A 27,983-nucleotide genomic window follows, 5' to 3' on the forward strand; every position below is an offset into this window, starting at 1 on the left:
CAAATTCATGTGTAGATCAGATTGATCCAGCAGAAACACCAATGTAAGTGAGTCAAGATACACACACAAAGATCAATGCAACATTGTTTGAAATACTGAAAAATGAAATGAACCTATGCATTAGAGGTAACAGAGCAGGCCTGAGACTATTGTCCTAAAAAGGCTTGCTTTGCAAGGCTGCCCCTCTGCTGGAGTCTGGGAATCCAGCAGGTAAACAGTTCTCTACACTGATATAAAGCTTTCCCTAAAGATCCACACCTGGGTAAATGAAGCCATCATGGCACTGAGACACTATATAACCCAGAGCCACCCCACACTGAAGCTCAACTGGTTTCAAATAAATTTTCCTTACTGTTTAAGCCATCTGAAGTGGGATTTTACTGCTTTCAGTCCATCTGGATTTCCACTTGTGCTGGCTTATATAAAACTGACTCTGAAATTACAAGCTAGAGCCCTGTATATTGTATCCTAGATGCATCACTAACTTTGTGAATGTGGGCAAGGCGTTTATCATCCACAGGTGTAGTTTTTTCATTGTACAAATGAAATGATACCTTTTAAAAGTACTGTAGTTAAAAAATAACAGGGAAACTCACTGTTTTGGTTATACAATGTAAGGTTTAATGATCAGAAAAAGCCTAGCAAATAACCTGGTATGAGTCGCCAGGTAATGGATCCATATCTCTGCATGCCCCAATGCTAGAATATTTAAATCCTAGAAGCTCTGTCCAATATACACATCATAGAAACTGTCCATCATCAATTATCAGAAAAATCTGAAATTAGCCAATGGAAACAATTCTGTTTCACAGCTAACATTATAGCACAGATTCTAATAAATGAAATTTTTATCTGGGCTAGCATTAGTTATTTTCGCTCACAGGGCATTTGCAGAATTCCTGAACATACCACATGGGAAAACAACCTGGAGTATAATCAACTTTAAGACAGGCTGAGCCAGCCGCGTGATATGGAGGTGGCCTGCTACTGGCAGCAATTCAAACAGTATGGCTGAAGCAACCTCCATCTAAATCTCTCAAATGAGAAATTAACAGAGAGGCCCATTCACGAGGCTACAGAATTTTTTTGAGTACCAACTTTCTGTACCACAGACATGTTCTGAAATATATATTATCACTCTTAAAGGTTTTACTAGAAATAATCAGTATTTAAATGTTGTACCCAGTGTATTGACTAATCATATTATATGCATAAATGGACACATACATAGGTATATCTATACATACACAAACATGCATGTATACATACTGACATGTTAGGCCAAAGGGAGCTTTAAAACAAGCACCAAAGGATACTTAATTGATTACAGAGATAGAAACTGAGCTTCCTAAGTTATTAATCATATAAGCTACTGACCATGTAAGTCTCAAATATTAAAAAATAAAGCAAAAACTTTAGTGCACTTTACAACATAATACATAAAATATTTAATATACACCATAAACAAATCTGTTACCAAACTTTAGATATCGTAAAATAACTAACCATTTACATGTGAGTAAGTGAGTAGGTCAAAGTCGCTCAGTCATGTCCAACTCTTTGCGACCCCATGACTATACAGTCCATGGAATTCTCCAGGCCAGAATACTAGAGTGGGCAGCCTTTCCCTTCTCTAGGGCATCTTCCCAACCCAGGGGTCGAACCAAGGTCTCCCGCTTTGCAGGTGGATTCTTTACCAAGCTGAGCTACCAAGAAAGTCCAAGGATACTGGAGTGGGAAGCCTAGCTTTTTGTTCTCTGTTTTCTTCTCCTCTTGGGTGCAGTGAACTCTAAAGACAAAAAATTAAGGCGTCTGTCAGGTCTAAAAAAGAATACTTAATTGATAATACACATTAAATTAAATAGGTTGGTATAACAGTAAGAACACCTTCACAACAAAGATACCAGAAATCTTAAACCTTTCATATACATGATTTTTTCCCTTCAAAATGACACTGCAGTTGTAGACTTACTAATGTAGATCCCAATCATCCTAAATGCTACTTGATAATAAGCTACTTGGAGGTCGTTTCCTATGGGTATGCCCTCCCTATAGTTAGTATGGCCCCAGCATGCCAGATCGGAATAGTATCTGGGCCAGTGCCAACAGAAAGTGACTGAGATGTCAACTGCTTTCCAACTGACATCTTAGTCACCTTCTGTTAGCACTGGCCCCAAACACAGCACCATACATCTTTTTGGCTACCATGGCACATGCCGTGACCAATACCCAAGTTAAGCATCCATCTAGAAACAGTCGAGAGCCTAAAGTCACTGATTATTAAAAACAAAGCAAATAACCGTAAGATACAAAACATGAAAATTATGGAAGACATAGAAGAAAGAAATATTCCCCATCAATGAAAACTAAAAGAAGATGACAGAAAAAGGAATGAGAAAAGACAAAGACAAAATTAAGAAGAAAAATAAAACAGATTCCTGGAAAGCAGCAGCATCAGGCCAAGAGTATATACAGCAAGTCTGAGACCTGGTGGAGACCTCCTTAAAAAGATGACAGTGATAAAATGCCTAATGTGTCCAAGTGTTTCAAGGGGAAGGCTCATACATTGAGCAATAGTCTGAGGATAAATTAGTGATAAGTACATAAAGAAACAATAAGGCAAAAAAATTATTAACTCTCTAAGGCCAACAATAAATGTTCAGATTAAGACAGAATCACAGATTATGTTAGATGGCCCTGCTGCTAATAGTGTTTCATAAATGCTGAATACTCACGTAACTAAAATAATGACTATACTTGGAGGGTGGGGGATAGGAAGTATCATGTGTTTGGGTTGGGAGGTGAAGAATATATAAAATTATTATACTGTAACATCTTGGCATGGTGACAGAGGTAACCAGATATATATATATCTCATGGTGATCGCTTTGTAGTGTAGAGAAATATCCATTATGTTGTGTACCTGTTACATTAAGGAAAACTAAATCCTTGCCCTCCTCAGTGTGGAAAGTCAACAGATAATTCATAGAACTGAAATATGAATAAGTGACAATATAAACATGCTATTTAGAAACATGGAGGTCAATACCAAAATAATTATGAAAGAGTTAAAAGTGGTTGTCTCAGGGAATAAGAAATGGGAGTCAGAGTCAGAAGTCCATGGTTTCTTATAATCAGTATGATAAAATTGTTAATTATTAAATTATATTCTTACGTATTTAATAAAAACCAAATTTTAAAAACTCACACTCTGATAGATTTTAGAATGTGACTTGCCAAGTAGCCATAAAAGTGTACATGTGTTTGTTCACTTGCAATAAAAGCTACTGGATAAAACTAAAAAGCAACTATAGTCTGAAACTATACAGGACTATATAGGATTATAAAGAACTGTTTTATGCTGACACAAGCAAATCACAGAAGCACTCAGACTTCTGAAGGAACAAATACTCTCTTGTCTGTCTTCCGTATGGTTTCATAGTACCGTGTCTCTTTACCATAACTTACTGGGCCTTTTTTTTTTTTTTTCCCACACTAAGCCATAAGGTTCTTTGGGGCTTGGACTGATCTGATTCATTAAATAGTACCTTAGGCCCACTATGACCCACTCACTCTCCTCAGATTTATTCACTGTGATCAAAATAAAACAGTTCTTAAAACTCCTGTACTGTATATCTTTATATTCCCACATCTAGCTAACTACTTTAAACATAATAAGCACTCAATAAATGTTTGCTGAATGAATACAGCACCAAAATGGAAAAGTCATTAGGCAGATTCTTGATATGTATTATATTCATTATCATTGATGGATTACCAAATATCAAGCCTAGCCAGCTAAATATGACTTATTCTCTATGTTACTATAATTATTATTAGAGATGGTTATTTAAACTATTGTTTAAATATTATAAATTATGAAAACCACAGGAAAAGAAAAAGGTACAGCTATTTTAACTCACATTGTGCAACTTACCATTTAGTTACAATCATCACCTCATAGGTGAAAATTTTACATTTACTAGAATTTGAAATGAGAAATTTTTAGCAATAAAATATTTTTTAAAAAGTTATATCCAGTAACTCACTTTGTGAACTTTGCCCTTTGTTAGGAATACATTTCAGAAACCCTCATGATTACAGATGTTCACTTACTAATAACAATATACTCCCTCTCCACTGACCACTGACCGCTGCCACTCCATATCATCCATTTACTGTATTATCACTTACTTTTAAGTGTCAGGATTGATGGTATGATTACTGGTAAAATTCTCCACTGTACTAAAGATAAAAACATCACAGGAACACATAGTTGTCATGCTCTTCTGGGTTCTAAACCTTGATGGTATACAAGGAGTTTGACAAAACTTCATCTGTACCTGTTTCACTAAAACTTTCATTCTCCTCATCCTCTTCTGTAACCACAGGCATACTCAGACTTAAAGATTTATCTTCCATATGTATATTCTGCATGTCACCTGGAAATAGTTAAACAAGTAATTTTATATGAAAACAAAGAATGTTAATCTTTGAGAAAAATTTTATACAAATTATGACAATACTATAATAGCACATATTAGATGTTTAAACTAAAAGCTAAAATTGTAATGATGAACAGAAATATGCATTTTAAAATACACATTTTTTAAAGTATTAATATATTTACACCTATGTTTTGAAAATAACCTCTAATTCTTGAAAAGGGAAGAAACAAAATTAGCCAAACACTGATATAGGATTCAATCCTTATCACACACAGCATGGGTTATATCTGCAGACATCAAAGAATAATCATGTGTTACTTCAAGTTAATCACAAATGTAATTCTAACATTAACAGTCTTTTGTTTTTAAGACTGATATGGACTTAATGACAAATATTCTGTATCGGTTGCTGAACACCAGAATGCTGTCCAAGAACCGTTATTAAATAAAACAACCTGAAAATAAGGCAATTCTCACATACACAAGCACACACACAAAATCTGTTATTTTTAGGATCATTATTCACTAATTTAACAAACAATTGTAAGATCACATTACAGTGAAGGAAAATGTGCAAACTTCAGAAACACAGTTAAGATCGGAGGTTTTCTATACCAACCTTCTGTTGTGGGAAGAAATATCCTCATCAAATTATCAAATACCATTGTCATATCAGGTCTCATTCAGCATATCATTTTCTGGTCATGGCAACCCCTTGACACAGTCACTCTTTATTTCTTATACTTCCTGATTCTTCTCCACAACACTTATTCCACCTGTTATCTGTAGTAATTTGTCTCTTTATAGCCTGCCTCTTCCCACTAGAATGTAAACTTCACAAGGACAGATTCTGGTTTGTTTAGGTTGATGTATCCCCAGCACTTAGAAAAGTGCCTGGCATAGAGGAGGGCCTCAATAAACAGTGAATAATCAAATATGGATTCAAGTATTTTATAATACAGTATTTCACAGAGTATATATGTTACTAAGTACCTGCCAGTAGAGAAGGCAACAAATTCAAGGAAAATGAGTTTAAGCTTTCTGCTCTGAACACACATATGCTGGCATCTTAATGGGATGCAGATTTTATGGAATGAAGAGATTGCTCTAAGTTCAATTCAGTCGCTCAGTCGTGTCCAACTCTTTGCAACCCCATGAATCGCAGAACATCAGGCCTCCCTGTCCATCACCAACTTCCAGAGTTCACCCAAACTCATGTCCATCGAGTCGGTGATGCCATCCAGCCATCTCATCCTCTGTCGTCCCCTTCTCCTGCCCCCAATCCCTCCCAGCATCAGAGTCTTTTCCAATGAGTCAACTCTGCATGAGGTGGCCAAAGTATTGGAGTTTCAGCTTTAGCATCAGTCCTTCCAATGAACACCCAGGACTGGTCTCCTTTAGAATGGACTGGTTGGATCTCCTTGCAGTCCAAGGGACTCTCAAGAGTCTTCTCCAACACCACAGTTCAAAAGCATCAATTCTTCAGCACTCAGCTTTCTTCACAGTCCAACTTTCACATCCATACTTGACCACTGGAAAAACCATAGCCTTGACTAGACGGACCTTTGTTGCCAAAGTAATGTCTCTCCTTTTGAATATACTGTCTAGGTTGGTCATAACTTTCCTTCCAAGGAGTAAGTGTCTTTTAATTTCATGCCTGCAATCACCATCTGCAGTGATTTTGGAGCCCCCCAAAATAAAGTCTGCCACTGTTTCCACTGTTTCCCCATCTATTTCCCATGAAGTGATGGGACCGGATGCCATGATCTTAGTTTTCTGAATGTTGAGCTTTAAGCCAACCTTTTCACTCTCCTCTTTCACTTTCATCAAGAGGCTTTTTAGTTCCTCTTCCCTTTCTGCCATAACGGTGGTGTCATCTGCATATCTGAGGTGATTGATATTTGTCCCGGCAATCTTGATTCCAGCTTGTGCTTCTTCCAGCCCAGCATTTAGATGAAGTTAACTAGCAAAAATCTTCCATTTTAAACACAATTCAAACCAAGACTATAATCAGTACAATCTATCCCAAATTACTAATACTCTTCTTAACAATCTTGTGCCATGTCCATCCATATCAACTATTAATGATTTTTTCAAACCCACATTTATAACCTAAGAGAATCTATGCAACAATGTCAAGGGAAGGATTTCTGAGTTTAAAACTGTCCGCTGTGCAAGTAAACCTTGATCTAGTCACATGATGATTAACCACATTTTAGATATCATTTCTACATTAAATGAATAAGTTTAAAAAAGAAAGGCAATGTTCTCCAAAAGCTCTTAAAAACAAAATAAAATGCTTCATCCAGTTATGCCGCTAGGAACCAAGAAGTGAACACATAAAACTTCAGGATGTTTATCTCAGAGTCAACATATTAAATAAACACTATAAAAGCTCACGATATGTTCCTCAGGCCTTTATCCAAAACATAATTATTCTATATAAACCTGAAATGAACGGCCAACCTCCTTCTTAAAACCCACTAGTTAAAGCAGCAGCAAAAGGGCAAGAAACTGCTGTTTGCACACTGAGAACATAAAGACACCTACCACAGCAAATGTGACAGAAAAACAAAGACAGTCCTGCATCCCGAAGCCACAGTCTAATGATCAACTCAAGATATCTGATAGGATTACTATATTACAAAATCCAGTAAAAAGAATATGCTCATGATGAAAACCCTGAATCATAAAGCGAAAACTAAATTATGTTCAGGATACACTGCTCAGGAAAATAGGAGAATAAAATACATGTAAAAATGATAAATGTGTATTGTAGAAAACAAGAACCATATACACGTAGTATGCTTTAGAAAAATATCAACCAGAATAATCAACTGTTTAAAAAGTAAATTTTGACATTTAAATCATTAACCTCAGTTATCCAAAACTAACTTCCTAGAGGGTGTCAGGTTGATAGTTTTCCTCTGCTCCAAGCTCATCACATGGGATGCAATTATAACTCACAGATTATTGCTCCATCTCAACACATATGATTACAGGACATACAGCTAGAATATGACAATTACTTAAGTGCATGTCTGATCTGAGCTCCAGAGCCACATTTCCAATTACCTAAGAGATAACAAGTATGGCAGTTAAGAACACAGGCTTCGATTCAAGCAGACTGTCATTCAAGTCTCAGCTCTAAATATTAGTTAGGTGACCTTGGACATGGGAAAAAAGTTCAGCAGAAAATAAGTGTTACACTGCTATATTTAAAATGGATAACCAACAAAAACCTATTGTATAGCACATGGAACTCTGCTCAATTTTATGTGGCAAGCTGGATGGGAGGTGGAGTTTGGGGGAGAATGGATACATGTACATGCATGGCTGAGTCCCTTCACGGTTCAGCTGAAACTATCACAACACTGTTAACTGGCTATATACCCCAATAGAAAATATTTTTGGTGTTAAAAAAAAATTAAAATTTTAAAAAAATTAAAAAGGAAGAGTGTTACATAAGCAATAGCTGTTATCATCTTCACCATCATGTAACACCATTACTATTAATTGATGTTCTTCCAGAAGCCTGCATGTTATGTTCTAGGAATGGTGAACAGGTATAGCTAAAGCTTAAGTAATACAAAGTGGGTAAATCCAATCAATATACATGAGCACCTATTTATGCACTAGACACCCTTTACAAGAATTGAGCCTGGAAAGGCAGATTGCGGCAAATTCTTCCCCCAAATGAAATCTTCATCCTGTGATCCTTACTCTGTTAAAGTCACAGACATTCCCCCAGTTGCTGACGCTGTAAGCGTCCCTGTCTCATCTGTCTCCACCAGCCTCTGTATGTGGTTACCTGTAGATAGCCACTGGTCTCCTAATTGTCAGTCTGCTTGTCTAATTCCTACAACCACCTGGCCAGATCCTCATTACTCCTCAACAGCCTTTTACTTAGAGCTCCTATTTTCAGTTTGTTCCCACCTAACTACCGCACTACTCCCAGACTGATCTTCTTAAAATTGATCATATCACTTGCTTGCTCAGCAGTCTCACAAGACTCCCTTCTGCCTACTAAATGAAGTCCAAATTTCTTGGTTCCACACTTCAGGCCTGGTCACAATCCAATTCTCAACATATTTTTCTATATTAACAGTAACTCTTCAATACAGCAGTCACAATCCACATAAAATGGAAACTTCCTATCCTGTACTTCCAACCACCTTGCCTTTTTTCATGTCAATCTTGTCTTAGTCTAAGGAATTATTTTACATTTGTTTGCTTTTTAATCTTTGGATTTTTCCTGATTACTAAACATGGTTATCATCTAAAAGTCAAACACTATGGAAATTTATGGACTTAGAAATTTCCACGATCCCATCCCTGAGAATTAACCTCTGTTCTATACATCTAGTTTTCTTCTAAGATGTATATATATATATAAAACTTCTGTCTACATATTTTTTATTAAAGTATAGTTCACTTACAATGTAGTTTCTAGTATACAAAAAGTGATTTATACGTGTTGTGTGTGTGTGTGTGTGTGTAGTACTGTCGCTCAGTCATGTCCAAGTCTTTGCGACCCCATGGACTACACAGCCTGCTAGGCTCCTCTGTCCATGGAATTCTCTAAACAAGAATACTGGAGTAGGTAGCCATTCCCTTTTCTAGGGGATCCTCCTGACCCAGGGATCAAACCCGAGTCTCCTACATTGCAGGCAGATTCTTTACCATCTGAGCCATCAGGGAAGCCTTGATTACTTGATTATACATATTACTCTTTTTCAGGTTCTTTTCTATTATACTTTATTATGAGATATTAATATGCTTTCCTGTGCTATACAGCAGGACCTTGTTGTTTATCTATTTTATATTACAGTAGCTTTGTGTCTACAAATGTATTTATTAACAAATGAATCATACTCTTCTTTAAAAAAACGTTTTCTCTAAGCAATGTATCAATATTTTTTGGACATATTTTCATGTCAGTATACAGAAAACTTTCTCCAGCTTTTTAGGAACAGCAAAATATTCCTTTATATGGACAAAACTTTTATGTACCCAATTTTTCAATGTTATACATTTGAGTTGTTAACGGTCTTTGCCATTTCAAATAATCCTGCAATGAATGTCCCGTGTGTTTTTGTCACTTGGACAAATCCCTAGAAATCAAAAATACTTTTCTACTTTAATGAACTTTTTGATTAAAGAGAATCTTTTTAGTAAGCACTTGAATCTTTATTAAGGTGAAGAATAACAAATTACCTCTGCTTCAAAATATTTACACCACCTTCTGAGCTGCAACAGTAGCTGGAATAGTTGAGTTATAATTAAAGATCTTAAAGTACATTTTACTGTACTTTCTTTGCTCTTCAACTGCATAAAAAAACTGTTTTCCTGAAAGGAAAGAAGATTACGTTTTGCCACTGATCTAACTATCTCTTCCCACTTTTCTGGGTCTGAAGCTGCTGTCTCTAAAAAGTGCCATCTCACTGTGCTTTCCAGCAGCAAGTACTGCAGAAATCTTGAATAGCTTATGTACAAAACTGTTTTTAAATTTTATTTTGGTGAGGTTTCAGTGAGATCTACTAGGTATGCATCCTAAAGCTTAATTTGCTTAAAATGGACTCTCCTTTGGTGTGGTCTCTTTGAAGGCTGATTGAGAGAAAGAAAAACCAAGACACTAATTGTTTTGATCTGAAAATTGATATGTCTTTCTGAAATAAACAAGCATTTGCTCAAAAAAAAAAAAAAACATTGTTTTCCCAATGTTAAGAAAGTAGCTTGACCTCTCTGCTGCACTTAAATGAAATAAGATAAACTATTAATAAAAACTGCCTGTGCAGGCTTCCAAAACTAAGTATCTTTGCTGATACCTTACAAAAAGCAATCAAATCTACCAAAAGTTAAGTATACTCAAACGAATCCATCTTTACCTCATGTCCTCTGCTTTGATTTGAATTAGTACATAATAAAATTCACCATTTTTAAGGTAGTACAGATCTAGGAGTTTAGATAAACACGGTCATGCAAGCACCACTGCAATCAAACTACAGAACAGATCAACACACCAAAAATTTCCTTCGTGCCCTTTTGCAGTCATCACTTCTCTCCACCCCCACTTCCAAGGAATCAACAATCGTTTTTATGTCCCTGTAGATTCACCTTTTCCAGAATATCTTATAAATGGAGCCATATTGTATATAGCTTTTCTTGCGTCTCACTTCTTTCACTTAGCACAGTACACTGAGATTTATCTGTGTTATTAGATATATCAATAGTTCTTTTATTCCTGAGTAGTATTCAACTGTACGGCATATCACATTTGTTTACATAATGTCCAGCTGAAAACATTTAGGCTGACTGCAATCTTTTGTAATCTGAATGAAACTGCTATAAACTTACATATACAAATTTTTGTGTGAATGTATTTCTCTTGGGTAAATATCAAGGAGTGGGATTGCTGTATGGTCAGTATATGTTTAACTTTATGAGAAACTGCCAGTCTTCCAGAGTGACTATACCATTCTGAATTCCCACAAAAAATGTATGCAAGTTCCACTTAGCTCTAAAATATTTACGGTCTGGCCCTTTACAGAAAGTCTGTTGACTCCCAACAGCTAGAGAACATTTTTTAAAATCAAGAATGGATGCTAGATTTAATCAAATGTTTTCTTGGGTAACTATTAAAATGAATTCACATTTTCCCCTTTAACCTATTTACACAGCAAATCATATTGATAGATTCCTAACTGCACCATCCCTGCATCACAGAATGAACGTATACAGTCAAGCTGTTCTTTTTCTTTATATATATGTTTCAATGCCATTCTCCCAAATCATCCCACCCTCTCCCTCTCCCACAGAGTCCAAAAGTCTGTTCTATACATCTGTGTCTCTTTTGCTGTCTCTGTATCTGAGATTCTTTTGATACATATAACTTAGAATTTTTTCATTAATACTTATGAGACTGGCCTAACAGCTTTCTTTACAATACATGCTAGTCCTGTAAAGAAAACTAAAAAAAAATTCTCCTTCGGAAGTCTTAATTATCCTTAACAAATGTAGTATCTCCGCCTCTGAATTCTCTAAGTACTTCATGCATTAATTGATGGAACTTATCAAACCTAGCCTATATTAAAGGAACTAAATTTTAATTCTCCCTCTATTATCTCAATACAGGAAAAAAACATGCTAAAAGGCTATTAACATATCTTCATATACTGCTGCAGTGGCTTTCTGTGTGCTTCTTATATCAGGCACTAAATATTTAGTATGTTTCTAATACTTTTTTTCCCTTGAGCCTGCTAATCAGATTCCAACTTCATGTATGGTGAATATATTTGTACAGTGCTTAAAAATTAAACTACTTGAGTACACGAATTCACGTTTCTAAAAACCAAACAGCAAAGTTAACTTTATAGATAAACTATTTCAAAAGAAAAGCAGGTACAGCTTAGTACAGCTAATGGAAAATATGGTTTACAGACTATGCTACTTATCATAACTTATTCTACATGTAAGTTTGATTCACACACAAAAAGTACTAATGAAGTATAATATGGATAATTCTAAACTGATTCTATAACTAACCATATCACTTGGACAAGTCATTTAATCTGTATGGGCCTAAATTTTTATCATCTATGCAACGACCAATTTTATGACTTCTAGGATCCCTTTCAGTAGTAAGATTCCAAGAATCTAAGATAATTTATTTTTAATATTAATCTCACAAGGTTCTTAAACAAGTATCTAATGCTTTTTAATAAAGAAAATATGGTGAGGGAAGACAGTACCTAAGACCCATTTTCCCTTTTTTTTTTTTTTTCCGTTTTCCCTTTTTAAGGTTCTCAAGAGGTACCTCTGTCTCTGGAAGACACTTTCCTTCCTGCTGGTTTCAACGTTTCTTTGTTTCTTCTTTTCCTAGTTGTTTTTGTTTGTACTTGGCCGGATTCAGAATCAGAAAAGTCAACTTTGACCTGACGGTGCCTTCTTGACTTCGATGCCTAAACAGGTAGATATCTAATTAATCACAATGAATCACAAAATGAATCCAACAATATGTCATTTAGGGAATGGCAAAACATTACTGCATGGCAAATAGACGGGGAAAAAGTGGAAGGAGTGACAGACTCCCTCTTTCTGGATTCCAAGTCATTGTGGACGGTGACGGCGGCCACGAAATCAGAAGACGACTGCTTCTTGGCAGGAAAGTGATAACAGAACTAGACAGTGTGTTGAAAGCAGAGACATTACTCTGCTGACAAAGGTCGGTATAGTCAGGGCTATGGTCTTCCCAGTGGTCATGTATGGCTGTGAGAGCTGGACCATAAAGAAGGCAGAACACTAAAGAATTGATGTCTTTGAACTGTGGTGCTGGAGAAGACTCCTGAGAATCCCCTGGACAGCAAGGAGATCAAACCAGTCAATCTTAATGGAGATCAACCCTGAATATTCACCAGAAGGACTGATGATGAAGCTGAAGCTCCAGTCCTGTGGTCATCTGATGTGAACAGATGAGGTCATCTGATGTGAACAGATGACTCACTGGAAAAGTCCCTGATGCTGGGAAATAGTGAGGGCAGAAGGAAAAGAGAGCATCAGAGGATGAGATGGCTGGAGGGCATCACCGATGCAATGAACATGAACTTGGGCAAACTCTAGGAGATGGTGAGGGACAGGGAAGTTTGAGGTGCTGCAGTCCACGTGGTTGCAAAGAGTTGGACATGACTGGGCAACTGAACAACAGGTCATTTAGGGAACGACAAAACAGATAGATAAAGATCAGGAAAAATTTACAGAAATACTTGTCATAAAGTACTTTACCATGATACTTGCTTATTTGTCACAAGTGTATATACCCTTTTATAACAGGAAGAGGTCCCTGCAGCTGTCATCATCATCTATTCAAACTGGGTTAAAATTTCCTTACTGGGTTTAACAGTTATAGATGCATGGCTGGAAGTGGAGGTAAAAAGGACAAGTATATTTTCCCCAGCTAACAACCTATTCTCCTTTTCTTCTAAAAACACTTTATTTTCCTTTGTTAGCACCACGTATTTCAAGTGAAACTACTTTATGCCTGGCTCTCCATATGGTCATGTGGCCCCAATCTAGTCAAAATAAGCCTCACATCCCTAAGGCCACCAGGGGATGGGCGTGTGATCTGCCATAGCTGATATAACTCAATTTTTGAAATCTGTTTAACTATTGGAAAGGAAAATTCTCCTTTTCCACTGAACCGAAAGCTGGGAAGGCTGGAGTTGTCACGAATAGCACTTGAAGATAGTGAAAGCAATGTAAGAGATGAGAAATAGAGGTAGAGTCCTAGGACTTTTTAGTTACATCAGTCAATAAATTCCCTTACTTGCTTAAGCAGAGCCCTAACTAACACAGTTTTCAGTCATGTCATCTATGTGGTACATGTATTATCAACAGTTTAAAAGCTACCTTGCACTACATGTTAATTGTACCTCAATAATTTAAAAAAATCACAACCATGCATTCTTATAAAAATTTATGGGGATTATAATTTAATTATTTAATAATTTTAAAAGTATTTCATAATATCTTAAGAAATTAGCAACAACTAGCCTATATAATATGGAACTAGTTCTGGTTTAAAAGAATTTGGAATAATTAATTTATTGTCCTGATGCTTTCATTCAAAACTGCAGTAAAGCAAATTGATAACACTTAACTAATCTATAGTCACTTTCAGTTTTTTCATTTAGTCCTTTTTATTTTAACCACCAGAGAATTATAGTAGTTTCGCACAGAGTAAAGACACTTTCAGATTCATGGAAAAAACCCAGGAAAAAAATCCCAGGAAAAAATATGAGATGAAGCACTTAAGTTTATCAGTGCTCCTTCCTGAAACCCCACTAAAATTAGAGAGAAATAAAAATGAATGAACTCACAAAAGGGAGATAATAGGAAACAACATAGCTGTAAACAAAACACCACAGCTCTGGAGGCGGAAAAGTGATGGCTGACTTAGAATGAAGAAAGGTGAACAAGGAAAGCTGGTCCAAGTGGATCAGGAACTGGGGTCATTAAAAAATGTGTACAGATGTGAAAAATCCACAGAAGGAATAGCATCCCATTCTCCAGCCTCAAAGCTGAACAACTGACCTCTTCCTGTACAAAACAGGTGAGCGCTCTAGAGAGGCTAAGCCAGAGCAGCTGAAGGCTTTTGACGGCACCAGAAAAGCTAAGGAAGGGGTAAAGCCTCTTACTGGAAGCAGGGGTGTTGAATGAAGTCTCTGGAAGGAATGAATGGTGAGCTTGTCAGTGGATTCTCTGTGGGCACCCAAAACACTGCCAGCTGGGCTTATTTACTACGTTCCTCCCTCAGCTTGCTCTCTGATAAAAATGGCTAGATCTAAGAAAAACATGGAGGCTAAAAGGCTATATGGTGCTAAAGGCTATATGGTACTAAGGCTATATATAGCTAAAAGGCTATATATCTCTATATGGTGGTTTAGTCACTAAGTTATGTCCGACTCGTGCAACTCCATGGACTGTAACCCACCAGGCTCCTCTGTCCATGGGGCTTTCCAGGCAAGAATACTGGAGTGGGTTGCCATTTCCTTCTCCAGGGGATTTTCCTGACCCAGGGGTTGAACCCAGGTCTCTTACACCTGCAGGCAGTTTCTTTACTGACTGAGCTACCAGGGTATCTCTATATGACCACTCTTAAACATGATCTCAAGATCTTCAAACGTTTGCAAAAAGTCACCAAAATGAAAGACAGAGAACAGAATAAACAAAAATAAGAACTCTGGGGGAAAAGGAAGAAACTTCAAAAAACTGTAATTAACATCCTCAAACAGATAAACATATTGTACCCGGGGGGGGGAACAAAATAAGAAATCCATTTTTTAATTAATAACAGATTCAGGGAAAAGAAAAAAAATCTTAGTAATGAAAAAATGTCAGCAGAAATAAAAAAAAACCATTATAATAGTTCAGAAGATAAAGAAAGCTCTCTGAAAAATAGATAAAAACAAAGAAGAAAACAAAAGTTCCAGAAAATAAAAAAAGCAAAACTGCAGCAAAGAATTCGATCAGAGAAGCATTTATAGAGAAATCTGTCAGAACTGAAGGCTATCAGATCAAAAGGACATCAATCATAAGAGCCCAGGGCATTGGTGGAAAAAAAGACCTAGACCAAGGTACATTATCATGAAAATCCAGAGTTCTGGGGATAAAGATAAAATTCTAAAACCTTTCATAATTAGGAATACTAGAAGCCGGAAGACTGTTAATAAAGAACCGTGGCATCAAAATTCCAGGTAAATACCAGGAAAAAAATAACTAAAAGAGAAAAAGGTGAAGATAGCTGCCTTTTGAGATCAGAAGTCCAGGGGCAGGAAGTGGTGGAGCAGGACTGCTGAACTGTAGAAGCTACACAGTATTATTAGATTATTAAAATTATGCAGAAGTGTTACTCTTGATGAAAAAATAAAAATGTGATTAAAAGAGCATCAAGTAAATTTCTAAAGTACCTTATTAAATAAATAACTTACCTGAACAACAACTGAAAAGGCCTTTGATTTTATTTTCGCTAATGATTCTGCCCTTTCACATCTCTGGAAGTAAAAACAAACCAGAAGGGGAAAAAGTTAAAACACACAAACATTAAGCAAAATTACGAATAATTAAGTTTGTTGTTTTTTTTTTACCAGAAATAAGATTCAAAACAAACAGTAAGCTAAAAGAAACTAACATTTACTGGACACATATTAAGTAAAGACATATAGACACGCATCACTTTCTAACAGGGGGCATGAAAACAACCCCACGGCTACTGATTGTTTTCATTCAAGATTTAAAAAGGGTAAGAATGAAAGCCCTTAGCCCTGGTGACTCTGCCACTCCCTCTTCATTTGCCTATGCCCAAAGATGGCTCTCTGCCTCATCCACTAAGATGGATGAAAACTGTGAAGGCAGAAAGCAGTGAATAGTAGCTTAAGCTATACACTAGGCGAAAGACTGACAAGCAGGGAGGAAAGACATGGCATTACAGCAGTCTTCCTCTGCCCCTGTAAGGACTGAGGGCACCTTCCACCACCATCCGTCCCCTTTCCCGCTGAAAACGGGGAACATTCTCATGCCTAGTCTATGCCTGATGCCGTCTTTCACAAGGTTTCCAGTAAAGAGCAGTCTGCTGCTAAGTTGCTTCAGTCATGTTCAACTCTGTGCGACCCCATAGACGGCAGCCCACCAGGCTCCCCCGTCCCTGGGATTCTCCAGGCAAGAACAGTGGAGTGAGTTGCCATTTTCTTCTCCAATGCATGAAAGTGAAAAGTGAAGTCGCTCAGTCATGTCCGACTCTTAGCGACCCCATGGACTGCAGCCCACCAGGATTCTCCGTCCATGGGATTTTCCAGCCAAGAGTACTGGAGTGGGTTGCCACTGCCTTCAGAATTTTCAAATGTATGTATTAATATTGTAATATTGACCACAGGATGTTATGGTCAATACACAGAATCACAGCCACACATAAAATGAAGCTAACCAAACCTCTGCCCTGTAAGCAATCATATAATGAATTTTTCTGACCTCTGATTGTTGTGAATTTCTCTCACTCTTTTCTTCTCCTCCTTTAACTTTCAGTTTTAAAGGTGGTTTCTAAAAGATAAAGTAAGTTATATTTACACATTTACAATTCAAACCAACTAAAAATTAACTGAAAATTATTTTCAGAACAATGGAAATCATTTACTTAATTACTGAAAAACTAAAAGAATATTTCACAAGTATTGAAACATGGCTCACCACCAGACATTAAGATCATGGTTAGGTTTCATTAGAATTACAAAATCAATAAAAATTAATCCTAACTAATGAAAGATAATATAAAGATTTATGTGGTAGTGAGAAAACTGGTTTATTCTCATTTCCTTCAGGTTTTCAAAGGTCTTAGTCATGATCATCAAAATGAGCTATTAAGAGAGTGCTTCAAAATATGTTTACATAAGTGCCTAGGTCATCTGTGCAACCCATGTGTAGCACTTAAAGTAGTCAAATATTAAAATAAATGTCCATAGAGGAGGCAGATTATTTCTTTCTTCCCAAGGCTGTCATCTCATCACTTTCCTTGTTCATCTTTTATAAAATTGAGTTTTGAGCCATTATCCTTTATATAAGCCAAAAGTAGCAACAAATCTCTCTGATATATAACACATAATGATGAAAGATAACACATAAAAATGCCTTTCTAGCATTTGTGAAAACATTAACACATTATCAAACACAGTAAGTAATAAGAAATTACTTGTTTTTTTCTTTTATCCTTTTCCTGTAAGTATTTAGTAAAATTAGATACAGTAGTGGTTTCAAAGGGAAATTTAGCAAGGCTGGCCTTCAGATTTCCAGAGTTAAAGTTTCTCTAGCTGAAAAGACTAACATGGAATATGGGCAGCTCTAGCATTAGCATTTGGGTCAGAAAATTAAATGGAAGATATGCATTGATGAGATTTGTAAACAGTTAAACCAAGGCAGGTAGAGCATTGGTGAACAGAGGGCATGCGCTCTGTCACAACGGGAGAAGCCACCATGAAGTCTAGCTGTCTGCTGCCATGCAGCAAAGCAGGACTGGTATAACCAAACCTCTCACCTTTAAGAGAAGTCAGATGTCTGGAATCTTAAGACCACAAATATTTAAATGTTGGTAATTAGTTCAAGTTTTTAAAACATTAGGAACAATGCTATGTAAAGAAAGAAAAAAGTTATGTGTAGGATTTGGCTTAAAAACGGCCTGTGTGCAACCTCCAGAAAATGCTAAATTATAAAGATTGTACTAAATCCACGGTACACCAAGATTATTTATTTCCCTATAATTATGTATACTACATAGTGTGTACATATATATTAAATGGATATTAACTATATATTATATAGTTGCAATTATAATTATATAATAATATATTATTACACATAAAACCCATTCGTAAGGTTAAATAACATCACCTAGCTAATAACTGGTAAAGCTGAAACTGAAGAAATTAAGCCCCCCAGATCTTCGTTCCACAGGAGGTAGCCACTAAACGAGGCTGCCTCTCAATACCCTCACCCATGTCCAGCCAGTCATGTACGATGCAAATGCAAAAGTGATATATCAGACAGTTACAAACCTTTCTGTCTTTGTGCCACTGCTGATGCTCTAAAACTATGTTCTTAATATTCTCAAAAAAATCATCTTTTATCAAGTTGATGGATTTTTCCGGATTGGATTTGTCAGCTGAAATTACATGTTTCATTCTCTGATAATGGTCATGAACGTTCATCATTTCCTACAAGTGGAAAGATGAGTCCTTTAATTCAGGTTTTGAGGAGAAATGCACCAAAACAAAACAAAATCACCTTCCAAAGTGACAGAGTTGAGAAGGAATAACTTATTACTGTATATTAAAAATAATGTAACTATGCAAACCAGTACATTATTAATGAAAAGTCTGCTTTCCAGAAATACGGAATCACTGAATTCAACTCAATAAACATTAATTGATATACAATATATGGAGAGATGATGGGGAAAGTCTAATTAATACAGGATTGCGTTCCTGGATGTAACAAAACTTATTTGTAGTAGAGCATATCTTTAAATATTACCCCTCTGATGCTGGGAGGGATCGGGGGCAGGAGAAGGGGACGACCGAGGATGAGATGGCTGGATGGCATCATGGACTCGATGGATGCGAGTCTGAGTGAACTCCAGGAGTTGGTGATGGACAGGGAGGCCTGGTATGCTGCCATTCATGGGGTCGCAAAGAGTTGGACACGACTGAACGACCGAAATGAACTGAACTGAACAATTAAGATCACATTTTTATTTCATATTGTCACATAAAGGATATTTACACAATTCTTTATATTCAGCTGGGAATTCGTATCTCATGACTCTCACCCAATCCTCCACAGAGATGTGATTTCAGAAATCTCAAAGCTCTTGCGTCTATCTCCATAAGCTTCTTCATTACTTCAGTGATAAGATTCAAGACTAAATGAAATAGTGACTTATGACACCATTTGAGGCATAATTATTAGACCTTCCTACTCAAGAAACCTCCAGACAAATGGGCAGATTTACAGGGTAAACAGAAAGACAGCCTATGGCAGGCAGACTTAAGAATCACATAAAACCAGCACTGACACTCGGCTCCAAGACCAGCAGAGAACTATCGCTCACCGACTGTTACCACATCACCTGAGTCAATCCCAAGACAGGCTAGTCAATGCATTTCTAGATTTTTATGGACTTGATCAACATCTGTTCAAGGAATTCAAAAATGCTGAGGAGTGCTGAGTGCTTACATATGCGGGATCTTCAATGAGGAACAGTGTCCTGACATGGGGAGCCCCTAACATTTTACATGGTACACTGGAAATAATGTTCCCATTATGTTACATGCACTACAATACAGAACAAAGACAACTAGCTTGGGGCCTGAGACCTGTCACTTGCTAGATTGTGACCTTGAACAAATCCCTCAGTCGCAATCATGTTCCACGTTTGGACAAACACAATGCAGATGTATTAAGTGAGCTTATACAACTGAAAGTATTCTGTAAATGTAAAACACTACACAAAATCAAAGGATTAAGAAATAAAAGTCAGTGTAGGGCTTTGGAGCTTTAAACACTTGGACATTCAAATCCAGTGTCTGTACCTTATGATATGCAAATTACTTAACTTCTCTAAGCCTGTTTCCTTGCTTTTAAAACTGGGAAAACACTACCTCCTCTGCAGGACTATTATGATAATTAGTGAAAAAACATACAAAAAACCTTCAGCAGAGTTCCTGGCACACAGTGAATACTCAACATGTAATGCCATTATTATAATTTTATAAATGAAGAAAATAGATTCAAAAGTGAAATGACTTGCTAAAGGGCATATTTAAGTAACAGTGTTGGAATTAATCAGATGCTTTAAAAAACTGTAATTATGTATGGTGATGGATGTTAACTAAACTTACTGTGGTGATTATTTGACAATATACATAAATATTGAATCATTATGTTATATACCTGAAACTAAGACAATATTATATATCAATTATACCTGAATTTTTTTAAAAATCAGCTATTTTGATTCAATATTCTATTCTCTTGTTTTATTAAACCTCCTTAATCATGAAAGATAACTGAGTGGCAGAATCATAATCAGAATTCAAATATGCTGACATGAAGACTTACATTTGCAGGAGGATAAAGAAAATAGAAAGTATTCAATTTATGGATTATCAGTGAAAATGGGTAATAGACTATGCAGAACAGGAAAAACAGAGCCAACACAAGTACAGAAGGAACAGGCCTTCAAAGCAGATCTGTGGCAAGCCAAAAAATGCTAGATAGAGTCAGGATGGCTTCAGTCTTCTCCATTCCCAGAAGCTTCCACGAAAAGGCATTTCACAGCCTGGCCCTTCTGACCCTCCTCTCCAATCACAAAAGAATGTGGTTTCATGCATCACTCCAGCTCTGTTCTCTAAAACTTCCCATTATCTGCTTGCTCACATATACAATTATTTAACAGAGGAACCTTTAAAGAGCTTCAAATGAATTAAAAAAAAAAAGTTTAAGAAGGCATATTGAAAAAATTTAAGGCTCTACCACCAAATTAGTCAACAATCGAACATTACAGCTAACTGGGTTCAAATCATCTGTTTTTCATTAAGAGAATACTAATAAGAACAACATCTTGCTGTTCACAAACAACCTCTGCCTCTCTCTTTATAATTCACATCAGTACTTCTTAGCAAATCCTTTCTGGTATCCCCAAATCTTTCATTCTTCATGCTACTTCAAACTTTCTAATTCTTGGTTCCAGCAGGAAGCCCTCTCTTAAAGTTAAGGCTACTGGGTCTGTTTGCTTTCTGCTTCTCTTCTTCACAATTATGAGTCCATTTCCACTTCCTTCCCTCACGTTTCCAAGGAAGAAGTACCTTCTCCAACCCAAAGGAATCTCTCCACTGGGCTCTTGGTCACCAACCCACCACCTCCTCCACAGAAGGGACCTCATAGCTCCTTTTCTACACAAAATCTCCTTCTAATGGCTCCTTACCCCAAACCTAAATATATATTCTAATTTTCACCAATCTCTAAAACTTTTAAATGATTCCCCTCTCCCCAAAAGATAAAACACAAATTCTCTCTATTATGCAAAGTTTTTTTCCTATCTTTATTTTATAAATGATCTTCTCCCATTTCTTTCCTGCTCAGCTGCTAGAGGGCAAAGATCTTAATTCTTGTCATACTTCACTAGATATCTGTAAATGATACCTTTCCAACCCCAGTCCCAGCTCAGACAAGGTCTTTGCTGTCCAACAGGCACTGCTACAGAACCTTAGCTCCATTGCTTCCTAACTTAATGTCTCCGTGCCTTAGTTTCCTCAACTTTTAATCAGGGATAAAACATCTTCTGTTAAAAAAAAAAAAAAATTAACTAAAATTTGTTTAAAGCACTTGTTTTGCAGGAATGTTGTTGAGGAGTAAAATGTTCATAATATACAGAAAACATCTTGTATAGCTCCTGCACTATACCACATCCAGTCTTTAGATACTTAATAAATAATTTCCTTCTGTGTAATTCTTAACATTCTGGGCAGATGAACACCTTTGTCAATCTGAGGATAGACTACCTCTCACCAAGTGTCCATACATATGAAAAATTTATATACAATTTAGAGGGGGTAAAGGATCCATGGACCTTCTCAAGACTATTCATGGACCCCTGATTAACAATTCTTGCTCAATGGTATATAGAGCAGACCCAGAGTGCTTTGCAAAACCAATCAACCTGACAGCTGAAGCTATGAGCACATGGTGGCATCTAGGACACAGAGAAACAGTTGAGCAAATCACAGATCCGACCCCCTTTCCACTCCTTACATAGGAAAAGACTGAACAGGGTTGAGGAGGGAAGTAGTAACATTTACTAAGCGTCTACTATGTGCCATAGGCCACACTCAGCACTCTTCAGGAATAACCTAGTCTCAACTCTTACAAGTGGATGAAATGAGGGTTGCAATCATAATATTAAAGAGAAGGAAACTAAGGCTCAAAGAAATGAAAAAACACAACAAGGTCCCTACCTGCTCACACTCTACACACTTTCTATGTACACAGGAATCTATTCTTTAGAAAAAAGGAATGGATCACTAATTAGAACGCTGCAACCCTTTAGTGGGGTTTTGTTTTAACCTCGGGGCAACTTCCGCACTCAGGTAAAACTCTCTGTAACTATTTATCAATGCAAAAGATTTTCCTGAATACTGCACATTTCAAAATACTGAAAGACATTAGACTGAAAAGCTGTTTTAAGACTCTTAATTCTTATCCATTTTTCTTGACTTCAAATTTTTGTTTTATCAAACTATTTTCAATAGTGGGTTTTTACTCAAGCGTTGTAAAAAGGAACTTAGGAAACGAACATATATTGTTAAAAAAAAATAAAATCACTAAATTCTTGTTTCATAATATATCTAAAGTCAAATACAAATGGTAGTTTCAGTATTTGAATCCCAATATCCTTAGTCCAAGTCCAGTCTTTTACATCTATTTCTCACTCTTTCAAAATTTATACAAGAAATTTTGATATATTTAGGGTATAGTATTTCTGACACTTGAGAGAAGGTAACAGCATTCTATAATTAGAAAAATTTTCAGTATCCACTAGATGAAGGTATAAACTCAATATACAGTTAACAACAAAACAGTTTTTAAAAAATTTTAAGAACATAAAAGCAAATTTACCTCTAATACATCAGAAGTGATAAGTTTCAAAACACGATCATTTGGGTCCTTAAATTCTTCAGTAATTTCAGCTCGTTGCATTTTTTTCTTCATTCTGTATGACAGCTAAATAATAATGTCTTTTAAAATAGGTATTTTTAAAGATATATTTTAAGTACTGAAATAAGTAAGCCAGCAATAAAAATCATCTGTAAGTAAATATGGACCAAAAAAAAACAAAACTGGCTCTAAGCATGTACTTATTAGATAAGTACATAATTAGTAAGTACCTACTTACTCTGAAAAATAAATTTTCAAAGACTGTTAAACAACTTTTGAAATAACCCTTAAGATGCCAGGCCACACGCTTACAAATTCAGAGAAGTTACAAGATTTGCCAACTGACAGAACTAGAATCTTTTGATTAAAATGCTCTTTCAATCTAGCATCTGAAAGTGTCACAAGACTAAAGAAATATGTATTAGTGGAAGTTTCAACTTTTCTCTAACTGGCATTAAAATCCCTTAGTTCTCTTTCAGTAGCCTCTCTGATGTCTGAATAAAGGCATAAGCAAAGCAGATACCCATCTAACTTCTTCTTCTAACCATCTACTTAATGGACAACATTCAGAAACACTGCATTATTAGGAGAGACTGAATTTTCCTTTCAAAAAAAAAGAGTAAGCAGAAAGCATTTTTTTCCTCTTTTCTTTTTTTTGGCGATGACACACAGCTTGTAGGATCTTAGTTTCCTGACCAGGGAATGAACCCAGGCCCTCAGCAGTGATAGCCTAAAGTCCTAACCACCGGATCACCAGGGAATTCCCAATATTTTTTTCCTACTTTAGGAAATCTTTTCTCTTTTCTTTTTTTTGGCCATACCACATAGTATGTCGAGATCTTAGTTCCCTGACCAAGACCTGGGATTGAACACATACCCCCTGAATTGGAAGCACAGAGTCTTAACCACTGGACCACCAGGGAAGTCCAAGAAGCCTTTTCTCAACTATTGGAAATTATACAATATTCTTTCCATTTTCTGGAGACTGAGGCATTTTATGAACAATGAAATAGAATTTCTCATTTTGAAAAACAATCTCTTTCAGATAACATACCAATTTAGGCATTGCTGTAAAGTGAAATGCTCTGTCTAGTCGTAGTTTCCTAAAAATATAAGCTGCATCAAAATGTTGTGCATTTATCAAATCTTGTTGAAATTTTAAAATTTCATCCCAATCCTTCAGGGCAACTCTAATCTGCAAACAAGAGGAATAAAAAAATTGTTAGTAAATGCAAATCTTTTTTCCCCAACTGTATTATAATTTTGAAACACTGGTATTTCTCTTTAAAATCAGTTGGCTATGAAAACATTGCACCTGTTTCATATTTCAGTTGGAGGAAAACAACTCACAAATATTACCTTTTGTTTTGGTTGACACAGTTGCATGTTATATAATCCATATAGCAGATACAAAGCACCAACTCTGATCTGGAAGGTGTATGGAGGTAAAAAATATCGCCAAGCCAAAGTCAAAGCTTCTTTTGTAAACGTGTTCTTTTCTAAATTTCTCATTCTACCACTGGAAAACAGAGAGAACCTGTATTATGACTGTGAAAAAAAATAACAGAACAGGTTTATACTTGTTTAAATAGCAGCTGCTAGAAAGTGGACACGCTTTCCACACCTCATCCTTTCCTGATTCAAGGATAAAGACCTGATTTTCGGCTGTGCTTCTTACAGTGAGGCCCTAGATACTCTTGACGCATCTTCGAAAAGCATCAACTTTACTGCTGAATTGGAAGCAAAAGGAGTAGCGTTACAACTAACTACTGGTTTAAGAATTTTAAATATGTAAATGTTAAAATAACCATGGTAATATTACAGAATAAAATACAAAGATCAGGTGCATTTTTACAAAATGGATTCACCTAGAGGGTATTATGCCAAGTGAAATAAGTCAGACAAAGATAAGTTATGCATAATCTCACTTACGTGTGGAATCTTAAAAGAAACAAACAAAACAGAAACATATAAACAGAGAGCAGGGTGATGGATGTCAGAGGGGAAGAGGATAGACGGATGGGCAAAATAGGTGAAGGGGATTAAAAGATACAAACTTCCAGTTATAAAACAAGTAAGTCACTGGATATAATATACAGCATAAGGAATAACGTCAATAAAAATAATACTTCAATAATTTTGTATGATGACAGATGGTCACTGAACTTGTGGTTGATCACTTGTCATGCATTTGACTGTGGAATCACTACACTGCACATCTGAAACTAACAGACTGTAACTCAACTATCAGTCAGTCAGTTCAGTCACTCAGTCATGTCCGATTCTTTGTGACCCAATGGACTGCAGCACGTCAGGCTTCCCTGTCCATCACCAACTCCTGGAGCTTGCTCAAGCTCATGTCCATCGAGTTGGTGATGCCACTCAACCATCTCATCCTCTGTTGTCCCCTTCTCCTCCTGCCTTCAATCTTTCCCAGCATCAGGGTCTTTTCCAATTAGTCAGTTCTTTGCATCAGGTGGCCAAAGCATTGGAGTTTCAGCTTCAGCATCAGTCCTCCCAGTGAACATTCAGGACTGATTTTCTTTAGGATGGACTGGTTGGATCTCCTTGCAGTCCAAGGGACTCTCAAGTCTTCTCCAACACCACAGTTCAAAGGAATCAATTCAACTCAACTATACTTCAATTAAAAAATATATGTGCATATTAATATATAATAGAGTTTTTCCCCAGTAGTTTTAGGGAGTCCTAATCTGTTCTTGAGACATTTGGATGAAAGAGTTGGAGAACCACAGCACAATGTAACCCTCCTCCTCCTCCTCCTCTCAATTCTGCAGGGGAAAAGTTCACCAATGTAAACAGCAGGATAACAAAGGAGACCCCACTATATTCCAAAGCCTGGGCTCTCTACGTAATAAATATACTACAAGAATGAAAAATACCTATTTCAGTACTGGCAACCAAAGCAATTTCTAAAGAAAATCCACCACTCCTTAAATAATCTCTACTTGTTTTCTCATTTTAGTTCCTTCTTCATTAAATTAGAAGTTGGGGCAACCATAGCAAAATTTTTCTAAACCACCACTTTTCCCAAGAGGGCTACAGTGAAAAAAATCATGGGTTTCAGAAACAGTAAGACAAACTGGTTTCAGTACCTGCTATACCACCTATTAGTGGTGTGATCATGGAAAAATTACTTAACCTTATAAAATCTTAATTTCCTCAGCTATAAAACAAGGATAATTACTGATCTCAGAGTTGTTCTTTGGATTATATACAGCTATAAATGCATTACATTTAGTACCAGTAAAAAAAAAAAAAAAAAAAGAGTTCCTCTCCTTTCATTAATTGTACAACAAACGGTTCTCCATTCTCCATCCCCTGCAATGGACAAACTACTCAGGTACTTATTTTACATCAACAAGGAGAAAAAAGAGAATGTTCACATTTTATTCGGCAGAACATAAGAGTTATAGTCACAAGGACTCATTCATTTTATTAATTTAGCCTTTTAAATATTTTAAATATTATTCTAATGGAATACTAAATCCATCCAGTTACTGTCCTCACAGAGCTAAGTCTAGTAGAAAATTTAAAGTAATAATAAGGAATATTTCTTGAGCACTTAGAGTGCACTTATTATCACAGTCAGTAGAGGACTCTGACCACATTCAGGGAGTGGGGCTCCATAATCCATGCTTCTCACCACTACTCTATACTGCCTTCTGAACTACACAGTTAAAATGTGATTAAGTCAAGAGATAAAATAAGCACAAAGTGCTACAAGAAAAAGAGCATGAACACCTTATTTAGTCCAGAAGGGCTAAAGAATGTTTCCCTGAGGAACTGTCACAAGAGCTAAACCCTGAATGAAGAATAACGTAGGCCAGGCAAAAGCAGTCGGGGTAAAGGTCCAGACTGAGGACACGCATGTAGAGAGCCATAAACTGGGCTGGTAGATGAAGCTGCAACGCTGGGCAAAGGCCAGTCGAAGGGTCTTGCCAACCTTGTTAGGGAATTCGAGCTGTACTCAGAGGCAACGGAAACCATTTAAGGGTGGTATGATAGGCCGTGACAAGATCAAATCTGCACTTTACAAGTTCAGCAGTTGTATGAAAAATGAATTCAATCATGCAGGGTTTTGTCTTTGCTTCTGTGTTTGCTTTTAAACATGCAGTTCTAAGAAAACAAGACTAGAGGGAGGGCACGCGACGGTGATCTAGGTCAGGGTGAGGTAGTGGAGGTAGAAGAGTTCAGAAGGGCGGCCAGGGAGAGCTATACGTATCTGGGAGGAAGCCGCAAAATGGATGAAACCCAAGCCAACGAAATCGCGCAGGGAAAACGCGTTGCCAAGCGCAGATGACGGCCCAGGAGAGACGAAGGCAGTGTTCAGACTGCCACTTTCCTCAGCCCTTCCCAGGTGCCGCAAAGCGAAAGGGATGGAAGAAACTTGTTACGCAGCCCCTGAGCACAGAGATAGGCGGGACAAGAAACACCCACCAGAAGATGGTTCCGAACTTCATACTTCTCCAGAGCTCAGTGAAGTCCTCGAAGCGCACGCTATCCATCTCCTGGAAGCGGCTGAGCAGTGCCTCGCAGTCGTCCTTCAAGCCTGAAGGCGCCCCCATGTCTGCAAAGCAAGCACGCCAAGCGCGGGGTAGCGGCCGGCGGTAGCCGAGGAAACGAGGCTCTGAGCCCCACCTACTACGACCTGACGCACACGCCCTCCGTGACGCGTTTCCGGCCGTTTCAACTCCACCTCCAGCCGGATCTACCTACGCTTTCGCGATGTGTTCTGCGCCTGCGTAACCGTTTGCCTCA

The 27,983-nt window shown here is 37.0% G+C and overlaps 1 protein-coding gene across 1 annotated transcript; it reads right to left on the reverse strand.

The window, feature by feature from the left end:
- Positions 1-270: 270 nt before the first annotated feature.
- SNAPC1 (small nuclear RNA activating complex polypeptide 1) lies at positions 271-27,790 on the reverse strand. The gene is made up of 10 exons (XM_068965505.1): positions 27,663-27,790; positions 24,564-24,723; positions 24,259-24,399; positions 23,166-23,270; positions 18,545-18,703; positions 16,971-17,039; positions 15,935-15,997; positions 12,265-12,409; positions 4,344-4,442; positions 271-1,789 (listed from the first exon to the last, which is right to left on the reverse strand). Exons 1-10 carry the CDS (start codon positions 27,788-27,790, stop codon positions 1,743-1,745), a joined length of 1,116 nt encoding a protein of 371 aa, XP_068821606.1. The 3' UTR covers positions 271-1,742.
- Positions 27,791-27,983: the final 193 nt, after the last annotated feature.

This window comes from Capricornis sumatraensis, chromosome 2 (genome assembly GCF_032405125.1).
Source record: "Capricornis sumatraensis isolate serow.1 chromosome 2, serow.2, whole genome shotgun sequence".
Lineage (NCBI taxonomy): Eukaryota > Metazoa > Chordata > Mammalia > Artiodactyla > Bovidae > Capricornis > Capricornis sumatraensis.